The sequence below is a fragment of the Dama dama genome, chromosome 1 (assembly GCF_033118175.1).
Source record: "Dama dama isolate Ldn47 chromosome 1, ASM3311817v1, whole genome shotgun sequence".
In the NCBI taxonomy this organism is placed as follows: domain Eukaryota; kingdom Metazoa; phylum Chordata; class Mammalia; order Artiodactyla; family Cervidae; genus Dama; species Dama dama.
The window spans coordinates 43,802,601-43,822,233 of record NC_083681.1 but is presented as its reverse complement, the minus strand read 5'-3'; the positions used below and the strand labels follow the sequence as shown (position 1 = coordinate 43,822,233).

At 43.6% G+C, this 19,633-nt stretch overlaps 1 protein-coding gene across 1 annotated transcript in view; it reads right to left on the bottom strand.

Annotated features, from left to right (window-relative positions):
• NRIP3 (nuclear receptor interacting protein 3) overlaps positions 1–14,425 on the bottom strand; it is a 28,582-nt gene extending 14,157 nt beyond the window's left edge. Inside the window, exon 1 of the mRNA XM_061147930.1 lies at positions 14,188–14,425. Coding sequence (XP_061003913.1) covers positions 14,188–14,361 — 174 coding nt within the window. The 5' untranslated portion in view covers positions 14,362–14,425. The remainder of the gene's footprint in view (positions 1–14,187) is intronic.
• Between the last annotated feature and the right edge of the window lie 5,208 nt (positions 14,426–19,633).

Genomic DNA, 19,633 nt, shown 5'->3' with positions numbered 1-19,633 from the left:
AAGAAAATTAGAGATACCAAGGGAACATTTCATGCAAAGATGGGCACAATAAAGGACAGAAATGGTATGGACCTAACAGAAGCAGAAGATATTAAGAAGAGGTAGCAAGAATACACAGAACTATACAAAAAAGATCTTCATGACCCAGATATTCACAATGGTGTGATCACTCACCTAGAGCCAGACATCCTGGAATGTGAAGTCAAGTGGGCCTTGGGAAGCATCACTATGAACAAAGCTAGTGGAGGTGATGGAATTCCAGTTGAGCTATTTCAAATCCTAAAAGATGATACTGTGAAAGTGCTGCACTCAATATACCAGCAAATTTGGAAAACTCAGCAATGGCAACAGGACTGGAAAAGATCAGTTTCCATTCCAATCCCTAAGAAAGGCAATGCCAAAGAATGCTCAAACTACCACACAATTGCACTCATCTCACATGCTAGCAAAGTAACGCTCAAAATTCTCCAGGCCAGGCTTCAGCAACACGTGAACTGTGAACTTCCAGATGTTCAAGCTGGTTTTAGAAAAGACAGAAGAACCAGAGATCAAATTGAAAACATCTGCTGGATCATCAAAAAAGCAAGAGAGTTCCAGAAAAAACATCTATTTCTGCTTTATTGACTATGCCAAAGCCTTTGACTGTGTGGATCACAATAAACTGTGGGAAATTCTTCAAGAGATGGGAATACCAGACCATCTGACCTGCCTCTTGAGAAATTTGTATGCAGGTCAGTAAGCAACAGTTAGAACTGGACATGGAACAAAACACTGGTTCCAAATAGGAAAAGGAGTACGTCAAGGCTGTATATTGTCACCCTGCTCATTTAACTTATATGCAGGGTACATCATGAGACATGCTGGGCTGGAGGAAGCACAAGCTGGAATTAAGATTGCTGGGAGAAATATCAATAACCTCAGATATGCAGATGACACCACCCTTATGGCAGAAAGCGAAGAAGAACTAAAGAGCCTCTTGATGCAAGTGAAAGAGGACAGTGAAAAAGTTGGCTTAAAGCTCAACATTCAGAAAACAAAGATCATGGTATCTGGTCCCATGACTTCATGGCAAATAGACAGAGAAACAGTGGAAACAGTGGCAGACTTTATTTTTGGGGCTCCAAAATCACTGCAGATGGTGACTGCAGCCATGAAATTAAAAGACGCTTACTCCTTGGAAGAAAAGTTATGACCTACCTAGACAGCTTATTAAAAAGCAGAGACATTACTTTGCCAACAAAGGTCCATCTAGTCAAGGTTTTTCCAGGAGTCATGTATGGATGTGAGAGTTGGACTATAAAGAAAGCTGAGCACCAAAGAATTGATGCTTTTGAACTGTGGTGTTGAAGACTCTTGAGAGTCCCTTGGACTGCAAGGAGATCCAACCAGTCCATCCTAAAGGAAATCAATCCTGAATGTTCATTGGAAGGACTGATGTTGCAGCTGAAACTCCAATACTTTGGCTACCTGATGCGAAGAGCTAACTCATTTGAAAAGACCCTGAGGCTGGGAAAGATTGAAGGCAGGAAGAGAAGGGGATGACAGAGGATGAGATGGTTGGATGGCATCACCGACTCAATGGACATAAGTTTGAGTAAACTCCGGGAGTTGGTGATGGACAGGGAGTCCTGGCATGCTGCAGTCCATGGGGTCGCAGAGTCTGACATGACTGAGCGACTGAACTGAACTGAACTGAAAGACAGTGGAATAACACTTTTTTCAAAATCTGAAAGTGAAAGTCACTCAGTCATGTCCAACTCTTTGTGACCTCATGGACTGTAGCCTGCCAGGCTCCTCTGTCCATGGAATCTTTCAGGCCAGAATACTGGAGTGGGTAGCCATTCCCTTCTCTAGGGGATCTTCCCAACCCAGGGATTGAACCCAGTCTCCCACATTGCAGGTAGATTCTTCACCGTGTGAGCCACCAGGGATAACCTAGCTAAAGCATCAATTAAACCTCAGGGAAATTATTTCCCAAGCAACTTCAAGCAGCTTCTGAAGGATATGCTCTACCAAAGAGAGGGAAAACAAACAAACAAAGAAAAAGACACAGGATCCAAGAAACAGAGTTTCTAATAGAGAAGAGAAACAAGAGAAATTCTGAAAATGATGTTGAAGGAAAAGTCCAGGATACTGGTTGTGTAGCAGGCCTTGAGAGCAAACAGTCCAAAATGAAATAGGAGGATAGAGCATTCTAGGAAGAATGTCTCCAAGGGGAGGGAAAAAAAAGAACCTGCTAGATCATCTACAGTTTTAAGGTTCTTGGAGGAAATTTAAATTTTATATAAAAAATTAAACAAAGGGAAAAAACTAGGTAATTATTAAAAAAATAAATATATGAGAAAGGAGACATAATTATGATATAGTATTTGACTCAGCTGTGAATAACATGAATATAGTCATAATAATGTAAGCAGTAAATGCTGATTTGACCCAAAATAGCTATTTAATTGTTACTAACATATTACAATATTAGCATAGTAGGAGAGCGGACACGATGGAGAGGAATAACAGAAGTAAGGAACAGTTCAAAATTTTTTTAAAGTTTTAAATTATATACATGTATTTTTTTTTATAAAAAGTAAATTTTAAAAATATACCCTATACATTAAGAAAGCATATAGCCACAAGAAAAACCAACTTTATGGGGCTTGAATGGAGGTATATTTTTTTCTCATATAACAAGAAGATTGGAGGTAGGTAGCTGCTGGCATTAATTCAGCAGATTAACAATTTCAGGGCTATTGTTTCTGTAATTTTCATGGATATTCCCTCATGGTCTTATGATGGGTGCCCCAGCTCCAGGCATTACATCCACATCCAAGGAACGAGGAAAGAAGAGGGGACTCTCTGTCATCTATCCTTTTTATCAGGAAAGCAAAAGCTTTTCCAGAAGTTCCCTCAGCAGTTTTCTGCCTATATCTGCTTGGTCAGAATTCACATGGCCACTTCTAATGGCAATGGAATGTAGATGAATTTAGCTTCTCCATAGAGGAGTCAGATAGATAGAAAAGGGCTGAAAATGGGTGATAATTTAGCCAACTAACAATGTCTGCCAAATTGTGCAAAAACTAAAGTGTATGTACATGTGTGCATATGCACACACATGTACGCATGCTCATACTCCCTCCCACACACCCCAATAATGTAACTTCAGTTCAGTTCAGTTCAGTTCAGTCACTCAGTCGTGTCCAACTCTTTCTGATCCCATGGGCTGCAGCACGCCAGGCTTGCCTGTCCATCACCAACTCCCAGAGCTTGCTCAAACTCATGTCCATTGAGTCGGTGACGCCATCCAACCATCTTATCCTCTGTCGTCCCCTTCTCCTCCTGCCTTCAATCTGTCCCAGCATCAGGGTTTTCTCTAATGAGTCAGTTCTTCACAACAGGTGGCCAAAGTATTGGAGCTTCAGCATCAGTCCTGCCAATGAATATTCAGGACTGATTTCCTTTAGGATTGACTGGTTTGATCTCCTTGCAGTTCAATGCAGATGTAATGTCAGATTATCCTATAACCAACAATCTTAGTACCTATTTTTTTTTTTCACATATGCCCTACCTTCTGCATTTTAAAATAGTACATCATCTGTAAACACGTGAGTCTGCAATACAAACACATCTCAATTTATATAACTACTAATGGACATTTAGATTGTTTCTACATATTTGCCATTAGAAACAATGCTTTAATAAACAACATTTCATTTTTCTTGAAACTCTCCTCCACTGGCTTCTAAAACCACTTTTCTGTCTATTCTACATCTATATCATTTATTGGTTCCTTTGCCTCTGCTCATTTCCTAAATGTTAGTGTTCCTGATTGCTCTCCTTGGGTCCCTTTCTCGCTTGACAAAACCTTTAAGGGCAATCTTATCTACTTTCATTTTGTAAATTACTGCCTTTATGATGATGACTCTGTCTCATGCCCAGACCTCGCTTCTGAGTTTCAGACCCATAGAACCAACTGTCTCTTTGAACTTCCCCACTTAGACACCTCACAGGCACTTTCAAACTTAACTTGTCCCACTGATCTTTCCCACAAAACTTGTGCTTTCTTCCATAATCTTCATCTTGGTGAGTGAAATTCTGCTGTTTTAACACCTCACAGATTCCTCCCCATTTCTGCTGTTATAGCTAGGTTCAAATAATCTCCTAAAACAGTATATCATGGTCTCCTTCTCCTGCAGTGGTCCTCTTGCCAGCTGTATCAAACACAAAATATACAATTTAGCGTTTAAGATCTTCCACTAACTCATCCTGCTTCCCAATCTTACCTTTATTTCCTCCATGAAGGCTTTCTATTTCAGCAAAATGACCACTTGTCACATACTACCTTGAGTAAATCGCTAATCTCTCTAAGTATTACTTTTTTTTAATCAGTCTGACATTCTTCATCAGTAATAAAAGAGGTGTGAGCTCCAAAGTCCTGTTCCATTTTAATGTTCTGGATTACTTCCTTTCCACTAACCTGGTAAAATGGCACCATTACTCACCCGCCCATTTTGATTCTTTTGATTCTCTTCTCTTCCTAACTTTCCATCCCAAGTATATCCCAAGTTGGTCCCCAACTTATAACGGTTCAACTTCTGATTTTTCAACTTTGTGATGGTGCCAAAGTAATATACATTCAGTAAAAACCATACTTTGAATCCTGATTTTTCCCCAGGCTAGTGATATGCAGCACAACACTCTCTCATGACACTGGGCAGAGGCAGCAAGCTGAAGCTCCCAGTTAGCCTCATGAACACAAAGGCAAACAACTGATACACTTACAACTCTTTTGGACCTATTCAACCATTCTCTTTTTTTACTTTCTGTATGATATTCAATAAATTACATGAGATATTTGACACTTTATTATAAAATAGGCTTTGTGTTAGATGATTTTGTCCAATTGCAGGGTAATGTGTTCTGAGCATGTTTAAGGTAGGCTAGGCTAAAATATGATGTTCAATAGGCTAGGTGTATTAAATGAATTTTTGACTTAACAACATTTTCATCTTACGATGTGTTTACAAGGATGTAACCCCATAGTAGGTTGAGGATGATCTGTACTGTTGCTGCTTCCTCTGAAATTTATCTAGTATCAATCTACTTCTCCTCATCTTTACTACCTCCAGTCTAATCCAAGCCACTGTCATCTCTTATCTGTGCTACAACAGCCCCCTGGCTTGTCTTCCACCTCTTCCTTCACTCTTCAAATCATTCTCTACACAGCAACCAGAGTGAACTTCTACAAATATAAGTGAGATAATACATTCCCTTACTTAAAGCCCTTCAATGACTTTCCATTGTTCTTCAAACAAAATTCAAACTTCTTACCGTGGTCTATAGGGCTCAGCACCATATGGTCCTTGTCTATCTCTCTAACCTCCACATACATACCATTATTGTTGTTTGGTCACTAAGGCGTGTCCGACTCTTCGTGACCCCAAGAACTGCAGCATGCCAAGCTTCCCTGTCTGTCCTTCACTATCTCCCACAGTTTACTCAAACTCATGTCCACTGAGTCAGTGATGCCATCCAACATCTCATCCTCTGTTGCTCCCTTCTTTTCCTGCCCTCAATCTTTCCCAGCATCAGGGTCTTTTCCAATGAGTCAGCTCTTCACATCAGGTGGCCAAAGTATTGGAGCTTCGGCTTTAGCATCAGTCTTTTCAATGAATATTCAGAGTTGATTTCCTTTAAGATGGACTGGTTTGACTTCCTGGCTGTCCAAGGGACTCTCAAAGTCTTCTCCAGCACTACAGTTCAAAAGCATAAATTCTTCAGTGCTCAGCCTTTTTATGGTCCAACTTTCACATCCATACATGACTACTGGAAAAACCATAGCTTTGACTGGACAGACCTGTGTTGGCAAAGTGATGTCTCTGCTTTTTAATACACTGTCTAGGTTTGTCATAGCTATTCTTCCAAGGAGCAAGTGTCTTTTAATTTCATGGCTGCAGTCACCATCTGCACTGATTTTGGAGCCCAAGAAAATGAAATCCAACAGTTTCCACATTTTCCCTGAAATCTGACAGTTTCCACAGTTCCCCCATCTATTTGCTGTGAAGTGATAGGACAGATGCCATGATCTTCGTTTTTTGAATGCTGAATTTTAAGCCAACTTCTTCACTCTCTTCTTTCCCCTTTATCAAGAGGCTCTTTAGTTCCTCTTCACTTTCTGCCATTAGAGTGGTATCATCTGCATATCTGAGATTGCTGATACTTCTCCTGGCAATCTTGATTTCAGCTTGTGATTCATCCAGCTGGGCATTTTGCATGATATACTCTGCATATAAGTTAAACAAGCAGGGTGACAATATACAGCCTTGATTTACTCCTTTCCCAATTTGGAACCAGGTTGTAGTTCCATGTCCAGTTCTAACTGTTGCTTCTTGTTCTGCATACAGGTTTCTCAGGAGGCAGGTAAGGTGGTCTGGTATTCCCATTTCATTAAGAATATTCCACAGTTTGTTGTGATCCACACAGTCAAAGGCTTTAACATAGTCAATGAAGCAGAAGTATATATTTTTTAATTCTCTTGCTTTTTCTATGATCCAGCATATGTTGATCTCTGGTTCCTCCGTCTTTTCTAAATCAAGCTTGTACTTCTGGATGTCCTCAGTTCATATACTGCTGAAGCCTATCTTGAAGGATCTTGAGCATAATCTTGCTAGTGTGTGAGATGAGTGCAATTGTGTGGTAATTTGAACATTCTTTGCCATTGCCTTTCTTTGGGATTGGAATGAAAACTGACCTTTTCCAGTTCTGTGGCCACTGCTGAGTTTTTCAAATTTGCTGGCATAATGAGTGCAGCACTTTAACAGCAAAGTCTTTTAGGATTTGAAATAACTCAGCTGGAATTCCATCACCTCCACTAGCTTTGTTCATAGTGCTGCTTCCTAAGGCCCACTTGACTTCACACTCCAGGATGTCTGGCTCTAGGTGAGTGACCACACCATTGTGGTTATCTGGGTCATCAGGAGCTTTTTTGTACAGTTCTTTTGTGTATTCTTGCCAACTTTTCATACATTCTATATACACACTCAAAAACTCTTTTCCATTCTAATGCCTTTGCACCTGCCATTCCCTCTGTCTGAAATGTCCTCCCCCTAATAATTCAAATAGTTAGCTTGCTCTCATCATTCAAGTCTCAGCTCAAACATTACTTTCTCAAAAACATCTTCCCTGACCATACTATTAAAAGGAGGTACTCCACCTCTTACTAACATATCCCACTATTTCTTTTATAGTAACCATAAGTTCAGAATTATTTTGCTTATTTAGTTGTTTCTTATTTCACTCCCCCCACTAGAGTATTAATTTCACAAGGGCAAGGGCCTTGATTGTGTTGATCACAGCTATATCTCCAGGTCTTGATATAATACTGGATGAATAAATCTCTATACTTCACTTTTTCAAAAAACTTTTCTTGATCAACATCATCTAGTTCTTACTTTCAGAATTAATACTGAATGAACAAATCTATACTTCACTTTTCCAGAAAGCTTTCTTGATCAACATCATCTAGTTCTTTCTTTCAGAATCCCTTCAATACTCATACATTACATAGTTTGTACTACTTGCATTCCCACTCCTTGAGTGTGGCTTTGTAAATTTGTTTAATTGGTTTATTCTTATGTCTATTGAAATATTGCTTTCCAAGGGCTATCTTCTACTTTCCAGATATCCTTCAAGATACACAGCACTAGTCAGATAGATGCTGCAGGTACTATGGTGGCCTTTTGGACATAGCTATCAAGTCATCTTCCTGACGTGGATCCTGCTTTATGTTTTAGTTCAACAAGGCAACTACTAACCTAAGTAGCACCAGGTTCTCTACTATTCCTGCTAATGTGACTGCTAAACCTTAACCAGCATTTAGGCATCTAAATCCTAAGCAGGCAAGCTCAAATGTGAGGTCTTTATCACCACCAGAAGCTTCTGAAGGAAATGAGCCTTGTGGGCAGTGTTGTATGCTAGGTAGCACAGCTGAGGTTAAATATTAAATATTTCTTCTAACCAGCCTGTAGAGTGGGAAGAAAAGTGAGGTGAGAGGAAGCAGGCTATACTGCAGGATACCAAGGGATCATGATTTAAACAAGAACTTCTAAGGTCACCTTCTCAATCACTTACCTATGCTGTACAGAATCAGTATAGGTAATCTGAATTACTGAAAACTGAATCTGCACAGAATCAGTCTAATAGATTTCTGTGGTCCATAGGATGGACCAGACTGGAAAATAGAAGAAATTACAGAAGTCTGCCTTCTTTGTAGTATCTACTCTCAAAGGAGAAACCCAAGGTTTCTAACTAGCAATAGAATACTTAGAAATAGCGGTCAGCAAATATGGCCCACAAGTCAAATCAGCCTGTTGCACACTTTTATAAATAAAGTTTTATTAGAACACAATCAACCCCATTTGTTTACTGTCTATGGCTGCTTCTGCATTATAACAACACAGTTGAGTAGCTGAGACAGAGACTGGCCTGCAAACCCAAAAACAATTACTATATGGTCCTTTACAGAAAAAGTTTGCCAACTCTTGACTTAGAGTATTGTTTAAAATATATATGCTTTGGAGTCAGACAAAGCTGGGTTCAAGCCAGTAAGTACCCTGCAGAGCTTTTGTGAGGATGAAATGAGATGGTCCATATGAAGCATTTGTTGTGTCAGGTATAGAGTAAGCATGCAAATGTTAATAATTATATGTATGTGTATATATGTATTTTAAACCCTCATGTTCAACTTAAAGTTGAAGCTGATCACTTTTTTTTCCTCTTAAAAGGGCATGAAATCAGCTTACTCCATTTTCATCCTCATGTATAGTTTGTAGACAGATATGGACTCCTGACTTGACTTTCACTTCAAGCCCAATACACGTCTTCTATCTGGTCTTGGAAATCTAAAGAGGCACTAATTTCTGTGCTTTCTCTTTATTGACAAGCTGAATATACAACATGTGACCCTTTCTACACCATAGAAACACAGATTATCCTTGGGATTACAGCTGCTCAAAATCACATGGGACTCTACCTAAGGCAGTCTATCACATTGCCCCAGGCCTTCTGTGTTCTGTCTCTTTACTTTTGCCTTATGACCCAATAATCATGCTTTTTCAAAGAGAACAGCCTTATTCCTGAGATGGTGGTTTCTCAGTTACCCATGGTGGGCTGCATTATTGTAGGAAAGGATTTATACAGGGGCAGGGAATTCAACCAGATAACCTATAAAGTTCTTATTCTGAGGTTCTATAGGGCATGCTCTGGAAGCAGCTTCCTCTCTATATAATATCACAGTTGACTCTCCAGGGGATGATGAAACTCTAATCAGATGTTGTTCTCCATCACTATTGTCACATCAGGCCAGAGTAGTCACTGCTTCCACTGAACTTCTCTAGCGCTGATGGACTATAATATCTTGATAGCACATAAGCTTCCTGGTGGTATTATTCATCTTCTCATGGAACTATCTATTCAACACCTACACTTGAATAATTAATACACGTTCCAAACTTAACTTGTTCAATAATCAAATTCCTGATTCTTATTTCCTATCCTTAACCTGCACCTCTTAGCCATTTCAGTGTATGACAAACTTTATTCTTCCAATGACTAGATCAAAAACATTAGCGTCATTCTTAACTACTCTTTCTTTCAGGTCTTTAGCCCAACTCTCAACCAAACTTGTCAGCTCTGTCTTCAAAAGAACCCAGAATCTGGTCTCTTCTTGTCCCCTTCACTGCTAGCACACTGCTCTGAGGCACCATCATCTTTACCTAGGTTACTATCTAAATGCTAACTAACCAGCTTCCCAACCAGTCTGCCTGCTTACACGCTTGCCCCCTACAGCCTAATTCACACAGTAGTCTGCTTTGTGAAATGTCACGTCATCTCACCCTTCTGCAAAAAGTTTTCCACCAGTTTCCCTTATCAGATTAAATATCTGTACAATGACCTATAGGGCCCTAAGTATTTTGGCCTCCCACTCTGATAGGAGATGTTGTCTCCTATCACTTCCTGTTGCTCATTTTGCTCTGGTCACAATGGCCTTCTTACAATTCTTCAATCACATCAAGCACAATGATGTTCAGGCCTTTGCACTGGCTGTTCCTTCTGCCTGTAACATTTTTCCCCAAGATATTTTGCTCTCTCATTTCCTTCAATATCTCCTATAGTGTCATCTTACCAGAGATGCCTTCCTTGATCACCCTAGATAAAACAGTAAGGCTCTACTTCATCCTACCTGGCGATTACACTCTCTATTCCCTTATCCTGGTTTATTTTCTCCATAGTACTGATCACAACCTGATATAGTATATATTTACTTGATTTATTTTCTACCTTCTCGCCCACAAGAATGCAAGTTCTGTGAGGGCAGGAAACCCATTTTGGTTCACTATTATATCTTCAATACCTAGATTATGCCTGACATGTAATAAGTGTTCAATAAATATTTGGGGAATAAATAAATAAATTGGTCCTATCCTTCCCCCAATCTATAAACTTCTTGTATAGGTAAACTTTGCTGTTTTCTTCTTTGTGGTCCTAGTACTGTGTCCTGAACACAGCTAGTGTTCAAATAATGTTTGCTATAATTAGGATTTGATCGTGGCTCTGGAAATCTTCAGTTTGCACCAGATCCTGATTTATACTGGTATTTCATGCTCCTCTTCTAAAATTCCAAAGTCCTCTGGTCCAAAATCTACAGCATTATGGATGTCTTGTGGCATTATGAAAAACTATAGGGTAACACACAAGGCTGCCCTCACTGATAGAGATTCTATCAGGAGGATCAGATACTCAGAGTATTCCTTGTTGCTGTTGTGTCTGACTCTTTTTTGATCCCATGGACTGCAGCCCACCAGGCTCCTCTGTCCATGTGACTTCCCAAGCAAGAATACTGGAGTGGGCTGCAATTTCCTTTTCCAGAGGATCTTCCCAATCAAGGATCAAACCTGCATCTCCTGCATTAGCAGACAGGTTCTTTACCACTGAGCCACCAGGTAAACCCGTACTCAGAGTACAGGGCTGGTCATTTCATGGTTGGTTGGCTTTGCTTTATTTCCTTCCCCAGCCTTTTAATTTTAGTGAGTTTTCCTAAAGCATTTGGCTATAAGCAGAAGCAATCATAGATAGGAAAGCAAAACTCTCTTTTTATTGCTGAATAAGTAAGGCTATACCCTGATGGTCAGTACTATTATCATATAGGAAAGACAGCATATTATACTATGACATGACTATTTTTAAAAGTTGAAAAGTCTTCACCTCAATGAGAAGAATATTTATTAATCTGGTAGCTAAAAAAAAAAAGAAATTAGAATACACAAAGCTCCAAGAGTGATTTTTTTCTAGCTTCATCAACTTGACTAATAATAATAAGTGAAATAAAATATTACTCACTTATATCTCTGATTTTAGTTCTTAATATAATACACACACACAAACACATGCACACACAAACTGCACAAGATGAAAGGACAAACGAAATAAGAGAGCCACACATAGGAAATAAGATTAATTTCCACAGTAGACTTTGTAGCAGCCAACTACACACAAACAGGAATAGGGCAAAGGCACTTCCCTGGGGCCAAGAGAACAAGACCACATTTGACTGTCTATGCATGCTCTTTGCCAATCCAAAAAAAAAAAAAAAAAACGTTGGCAGGCTGGATTCAAATAGTGATTATTATAGAAACAGCATGGTAAAAGGTAGATAATTCAGAATACTCAACAATATAATTCTAATATAGGTCACCAGTATGAAGAAAACAACCTACAATCTTCTCACTAGCACAAACCCCAAAGTCAATGAGAACTAATTCATCCTTTCCCTCCTATCTTCCTCTGGTGCTGCCCCTTCCTTTTCTTGTCCCACTGCTATTGAGTTTGTACTATAGACTTATATCATCAATTTTGGGCTTCAGTAGTGGCTCAGGTGGTAAAGAATCTGCCTGCTTTATACTATGGGACTTATCTAATCAATTTTGGTATTTCACTTCGGTGACAGAACATTGAGTCAACACTGGTCTATACTACCAGCTATATCCATAAAGACAAGTGACACAGTACTTCTAAGGTTATTTCTAAGATTATTCGGAGGTTGCAGCATAAGTTCCAAGAAAGCTTAAGCATGCTACTTCACTCCAGTACTCAGAGCTCTTCAAGCCCTATCTCAGTCTGCCTCAACCTCTGTGACTGGTTCTAACTCTTCTGTGCAATCACTTGCATACTCCAGGTGTGAGAAGAGTGAGAGAGTACTAGCTCCCTGGCAGTGGAGGGCAGCCAGGCAGAGAAATTGTGAACCATGGGTTAGGGTCTCATGGTAAATTGCAGTGTGTCACATCCATGGCAATAACCTGCTTTGAGGATGTTTCTTCCTTCTGGCCTGCTGCCTGTTCCATGTTAGCAGCTCCTGTGTGGCTTAATTGAGACAGACTGGAGTCAGAAAAGCAGATGGAATTCTTCCTACACAAGAAGAAGCAGTATAAAGAATGCTTGGCAGAAGAATGGAGAGGCAGTTCCTCAGGGCTAGGAAACTCCTCGACATCCCAGGACAACCAAATGTGAAACATATCTGAAATTCAGCATGAAGCGGGGAAAATTCCACACTTGACTTATTTTCCTATTACTGTTTATTGGCTCCTCAGGCTTCCAAGAACTAGGATTATTTTGGCCTGAAAGTGAGAAGATTTGTACCAGATTTGCTAAATGAATTTAGACTGCTGTAAAGTGGAAGGAAGGAAGAAAGACAGTTATCTCTTTTCTGGGAATACATTTCAGTTATCCACCACTCTGAGTTAGCATGAATCAGATTACCTATCCTGTGGCTTGTTCAAGTAAAACATCCTTTAAAAAACACAGCAGGATAACTGAGTAGACATCCCCTGCACATAAATAACTAAAAATAATTCTCTATCACAATGGGGGAGGGCAAATCTGATCTTGGTATCTACATCTCATTAGAGTTGGTAAAATTTAAAAAAAAGAGAGAGAGAAGTGGATTCAGCAGCTCTGCCCTCCATACCCAACATGTGGCTAGAAATGGCAATTTCAGTGGTGCAGGCTGATACCCCCTTCCCTGACAAATTAAACATTCCAAAAGCTCAAAAATACTGGCAAAATTATACAAAGCATCCACTTCATTTAAAAGACATTTAAATAATGCTTCATAAATTATTGCCTAGATGAATAAAGTGATTATGAACTTCAAGAAAACAAGTTAAACTACAAGAAAATTCTAGATGAAAGTACAAGACTCAACATCAATTTGGTGCAACACCACTACAGTGAATTAAGGAAGGGAGTCAGATACAGTTCTTCAAACTAGTAACCTTTATCCCCCTATAGGATCCCTCCTATAGATAGAGGACAGTATGGTCTTTGAACTCAGACCTTCAGTTCTGGAGTTTCTCCTTCTTAATGCCAAGAACAACCTTGCTAGGAAAAGAAAGAAAGAACTGCGGGAGCCCCAGCACAGCTCCAGCTCCACACATTAGCCGTTGATGAGAGGGAGCAGCCTGGCTTTCTCCCTCTATCCACTCTTTGGGGATTGAGCAGCAGGAAAGGAACATAATGAAGAGAGGTTTGGGGCTCAGGAAACCTTCACGGTCACCCTTTTTCTCTCCCCGCCCCCTCCCGTTGGAAGGTCAAGGGTAGATGAGACGAAAATCAAACGGAGAAGTAGATTTTGCACAGAGGGGAAATGGATTCAACCAAAGCGATCTGGATATGGTGACTGCCCAGAAAGCCCCCTTCCCACTTCGTTCTCTCCTCCTCACACCCACTAGGAGTCACAAGACGGGCCAAGCAGCCTAGGAGGCAGCGGGAGCTACCCTGGCCGCGAAGCTCAAGGCCGGGGCAATCAAACTCGGCACTGCGAATAAAGGAAAGGGGAGCCGAGGGCAAGAAGGCAGGGTCTCTTCTACTCCAGAGGAGAAAGAAGGGAGAAGGGTGCGCTGAAGGAAGGGCGAGCTGGAAAAGCTACTCTGGAATCCCGAGAGAAACTGAAGCAGGGGGATGCTGGATGGAGCTGAATCCCCAACAGAGCACCAGAGACAACGGACAGCGCTGGAGACGGAGGGGACCGAGCCGGTGACTCAGTGAAAGCGGCGAAGGGCGGGCCCCAAGAGACCTTACAGCGCAAAGGTGACAGCCGCCGCGCGCGGGGTCCCCGAGGCGGGTGCGGCCGCGGGGGCTCACCGTGTCCTTGGACGAACCCAGCTTCTTGAGGCCGTCCAAGGGCAGCAGGTCGGCCGAGTCCTTGTGAATGAACTGCACGGCCTGCTTCATCCGGCGCTGCTGCCTCAGCGACGCCGCCTCCCGCATGTCTGTCTCCTTGCGGCCGCCCTCGGTGAGGAGCCCTGAGTAAAACATCGCTGAGGCGCCCGCGGCCCAGCGTCCCCCTTGCTCCCCGCTCCCCGGCAGCCCTCAGCCTCGAGCTCCTCCAGCGCAGCGAGAGCCGCGCGCCTCAGGTTTTATAGCCGAGCGTGACGTCACGCGGAGCAGTCAGAGTACGCGCGGGGGGCGGGGCCGGCACAGCGCCCCCAGCCGGCGCGCGGCTCCGCAGCGTTCCCAGCAGCTGCCCACCACCGCGTCACCCGGCTGCGGGGCCAGGGGGGCCGAGGAGTGGCGCTAGCGGGACTGACTCGGAGAGCCAAGAGTCTTCTACGGCCGCTTTACCCAACCGGTCCCTCCCGTTGTAGGTGCTCAGCATCCCCTGGACCGAGATGAGGTGTGTGTGGGGTAAGGGCGGGGGCAGGCAGTTTCCGAGCGGCCTCGCCCACGCCGGCCGCCGCCACCACCTGGTTCCAGCTCACCTGCCCACGCCGTGGCCGACCCCGGGATCACCGACAGCTGGGCCATGCCCGGAGTCCCGCCGTCTGCGCCGCTGCTCGGCTTCACCAGTTCGCACCTTCGCGCTCCTCCTGGAGCCCCAGCGCTCAAATTGAGCCCGGGATCGGGAGGAACGGGCGGCGCACTCTGAAGTTGGGATAGCTCTGATATTCTCCAACTTCAGATCGGTCCCCACCCACCAGGCCACGTGACTGGGGAGGGGGCAGCCCCTGCGGGCCGGCCGGAGTCAGCCTTCTGGGGACTCTCCTCCTCCCGGTACTCGCGCGTCCGAGCTGGGGGAGCAGGGCCTGGCGGTGCCTGCCAGTCAGCCTGGGGCTGAGGAGTGGCGAGGGTCCTCGCCCGACTGCACACGAGTACAAGTCCTGCACTTGCTCTTCGGAAAACCTGGCAGAAAAGCACGTTTTTCTCAGCCAACACGGTCCAGAGGGTCGTTCACCGGTCTCTCCAGCATGCCCGGGAGCAACTGGAACCCGGTTTTCTTTGTGAATCTGTCATCTTTTCAAGCCTTCTAATGGAGCATTCAGGCATCCTAGGCCCTGGCCTCGACGCTGTGATTTGGTACAAACCGGGTTTCCAGGCTAGAAACCACCACCCCTACCCTCTACCACCCCATTTCACGAGAGCAGGCATGAAGCAGAAAGATCTGTTCTCTGGAGAAAACCAACAAAAGAAACAATATCATTTACTGAGCCTTTACTATGTGCCAGGCACCAGAATAAATACTTAAAATTCAGTCTCTCATTGACTCCTGGCATCAGTTTATGAGAGGGTATTATTGTGGGTACTCAATGGCTTCAGTTGTGTCTGACTCTTTGCGACCCCATGGAATGTAGCACACCAGGCTTCTCTGTTCATGGGATTCTCCAGGCAAGAACACTGGAGTGGGTTGTCATGCCCTCCTCCAGGGGATTTTCCCCAACCAGGGATGGAACCCACATCTGTCTTCATTGGCAAGCGGGTTCTTAACCACTAGCACCACCTGGTCATTATCCTCATTTTACAGACAAATATCTGAGACCTAACTGGTCCCCTGAATGTGCCTTGGTTCTCTTCCAATCCATTGTTTGCTGCTGCCAGAGCAATCTTTTCAAACTGCAAATGTGGTCATCTCACATCCCTGATTAGAGCACCACAAAAGGTTTCCTATTGCTCTTAAAGACTCACATTCTTGCCCGATCTGCACCCACCTGGATCTCCACTCTGTACTTCAGCCTCATGATTTTTCTTTCCTGCAGTTCCGTGGAGGAGCCATGCTCTCTTGCCAAATGGCTTACCTTTGAATATCCTGTTCTTCTGCATGGAATGACTCCTCCTATCTTGTGCAGTAAACAGACCCAGTTCCGCTATCATTTTTTCTAGGAAAGCCTTTTCTGACCTCCCAGAGACTATGTGTCTCTCCTAGATATTTCTTTTTTGGTGGTTGAGGTGGGGATGTTATTGGTTGGTTGGTGAATATTTACCTCCTTCATTAACTATAAGCTCCAAGAAGGCAACTGAGTCCATTTTTGCTTACCTTTGAATCCCTAGCTCACAGAAGGTGCTCAATAAATACTAGTATAAGTACAGCAAACAGTTAAAGTCTTGTCCAAGTAAAGCTACTGGTAGAGCTGGGATTTTAACCAGACTGTCTGCCCCAGAACCTGTGCTGAACTTCCCAGATCCAGAAGGGCTGGGTTTGATCTCCTGTTTCTTTCCTTCAGTTCCTGCCATTAGCACTTGCCGAGAATTCACATACTGCTGCAGGGAAATAAATCCAGAAGGGCAGAAGGCTGCTTATCTGGCCTCAGGGAGGCCCAAGGGATTCCCTGTCCCTCAACATACACATTGAACACACAGTCTCCTAGAGGAGCGATGGGATTGCAGCTCACCTTCTAGCCCCCTGGCATGCTGCCAGCAGTAAACAACAGTGGCTGCCCTGGTCCCTTCTGTCCTGTCTCCTGGATTCCTGCCTGGTCACTTCTCCAAGCCAGAGTCGCCCAGGCAACAGTGAAAGACAGCCTGGCCTTGTCTTTCCAGAACAGGTGCCTCTGAGCTCGGTAAACCATCAGGACAGGTCCGACAATAAGGGCCCCTGGGGCTCTGGCTAGGACAGCTACCTTCCTCTGAGAGGAAGCCAGGCAGGCAGATTCCAATTCCCCATCCGCCAGCAGCTCAGCTCGGTCTTGCAGCCTTTTGTTGAGGATGTCCTGACAGAAGAAAGGGCCTCCTTTCATCGCTAGAGTCCCTCCACACCCCTACCCAGAGAACCAGGAGCTGAATGTCTCCAGTTGAATAGGAATTTGTCTATATCAAGTGTTATGGGAAAGTAAAAAGGGTCTTGGCTGGAGCTGAGAATCTTTTTGTGAATGCAGAGCTCTTTGCTGTAGTGGGATTTGTGTTCTGCAGTTGGCTCTATGGCCACAACCATGGTTGGTCACCTCGTGTCTCAGAGATCTTCCTCAGCCAGACTTACACCATCACTGCTGTTAAGCATGGGTCAAGGTAGAAGACCAACCCCACCCCCTGCAAATCCCCTTTGAGTTTCTGAAGACTGTGGATCTCTTGGTAGTTTATCCCATTTGACCAAATGAGTTTGAGCAAGTCACTTCCTACCTCTAAGCCTCAGTTTCTACATTGGTAAAATGGATGCAGTAAGATTGCTTATAAAATTGGAGCTTGTAAACTCTGGCAGGCTATACCAACAGGAAAGATTATTATTAATTCTCCATTTGATAACCTCCCCTGTCCCACTAACACATCTGGGAAAAGTATAATGTGGTTGTTAAAAGCAAAGTTTCTTGAGTCTGATGCACTAGGTTTGAATCTCTGCTCTGCTACTCACTAGTATGCAACAAGATACTTCACCACTCTGAGTTTCAGCTCTTCGTCGAGAAAATGATCCTGTTGATGTATTTACTTCTGAGGGATGCTATGAAGATTATATGAAATAACCATACACATAGCACACTGTGGCATGTAGGAAGGGCTTAGCAGAAGGTAGCTACCATCATTACCTGAGACAGTCTCGGGATTGCCAAGCCTAAGAACGGGCTCTGACCTATGCTTCCTCCCTACACACCTGAGCATCTTGCCCCCTTCCCAAAACCAGGGCCTGCTGGGGCAGGAGCTGGCCCCCTCTCTTCCTCTCTCAGGTGCCTCTGAATTCTGAATTTACCATGTCAAGTAGCTCTGTTCTAAAATCCTCTACATCCTGCCTGGGTTGTTATAGAGAATCTGTCCTTGAAAATTATGCTCAATAAGCTAATGCTGTTTTAGTTAGGATTTTATTCATGTTCTTCTTATTATAAGTGACAGGAAACCTACTTGAAAACTTCTTAAGTGAAAATGAAAATTTAGCTCCTAAAACTAACACAATATTGTAAATCAACTATACATCCTTTTTTTTTTTTTTTTTAAAGAAAAATTTCTTGTCCCTTTAATGTAAAAACGCAGGTACTTCCCTGGTGGTCCAGTGATTAAGCCTCCATGCTTCCAGTGCAGGGGGCAAGGCTTTGATATCTGGTTGGGGAACTAAGATCCCACATGTCAAGCAAGCAAAAAAAATAAATAAATAAAAGTAAGATTAAAATAAAATGTAGGGATTTCAGGCATGGCTGAATTCGGAGGCTCAAACATCATCGCTGTGTTTCAGCTCTGAGCTGATGCCACTGTAGGCAGGTTCTTCTAGTCTGATGGCTGTCAGCAGCTCCAGGCTTACCATCTGTCCACCTAGAAACTCTCCTTTGGGTCTGCAGGTAACAGGGAGACCTTGGAGGATGGTCTACAAGATGAGTGCTGGGAGTGGGAGGCCAGAAAAGTAGATGAGAAGAGAAGAGGAGAAAGGAGAGATAGTCAAGGAATTTCCATCCCCCTTCCCTTCCCACCTATGTATATTTTGCTCTGACTTCGCCCTTGGACACACTCTGGAAGTAATGGTCACTGTCTGCATGTCCCTTCACTCCCCATCTCCACCAATGTAACTGCAGAATCCCCTTCCTCCTCTTGTGTCCTGACTGCCACCCCAAATCCTTCTGGCAGGAAGATTCTTCAAACAGCTGTCCACGGCAGGTGTTATATGCCTACCAGTATCTCTGGTTACATGGTGCCTGCCAGTTGGCAGCCAGCCCTGAAGACTGTGTCGACTTTGGCAGGTTACTGCAAAGACAAGCGTTATTTCTGTCTTCTTCCTTCAGGGTTATTGCCAACATCACCACAGCCTCATTAAACAGGGCTGATGGCAGCCCTGCCAGCATTTTCCAAAGTTGGCTGGGCCTTTTGGATCCATTCCTGTCAGCGACGATTTTGTTTCCTTTCCTGGGATGAGGACAGGCTGTGACCTCAAATAAGACAGCAAAAGAGGGGAGGATGAGGTGGGGGGGATATCTCAATACCTCAAGCATCTGGTGGAAAGAGGCTTGCTTGGCGTTTTCTGCTCCTTGCTTGCTGTGGGACCTCAGCCAAGTTACTGCAGCTCTCTGAGCCTCGGTTCATCCATCTGGCCAGGCTCTGTGTGGTTTTAATAAGACAGCATGTAAAGCCCAGGGCCTAGCACAAAGTGAGCCTTCAATAAATATGAGTCCTATTCTACTTTCCTTGCTTTGCCCAACACAAGTAGAGAACCTGGAGAAAGGGCGCCCTTCACAGGCCAAGGGAGAATTCTTCCATCTGGAAACACCTGTGAAGATGGGGCTTCCCAGGTGGCGCTAGTGGTAAAGAACCTGCCTGCCAATACAGGAGATGTAAGAGATGTGGGTTCCATCCCTGGGTTGGGAAGATCCCCTGAGGGAGGACATGGCCACCCACTCCAGTATTC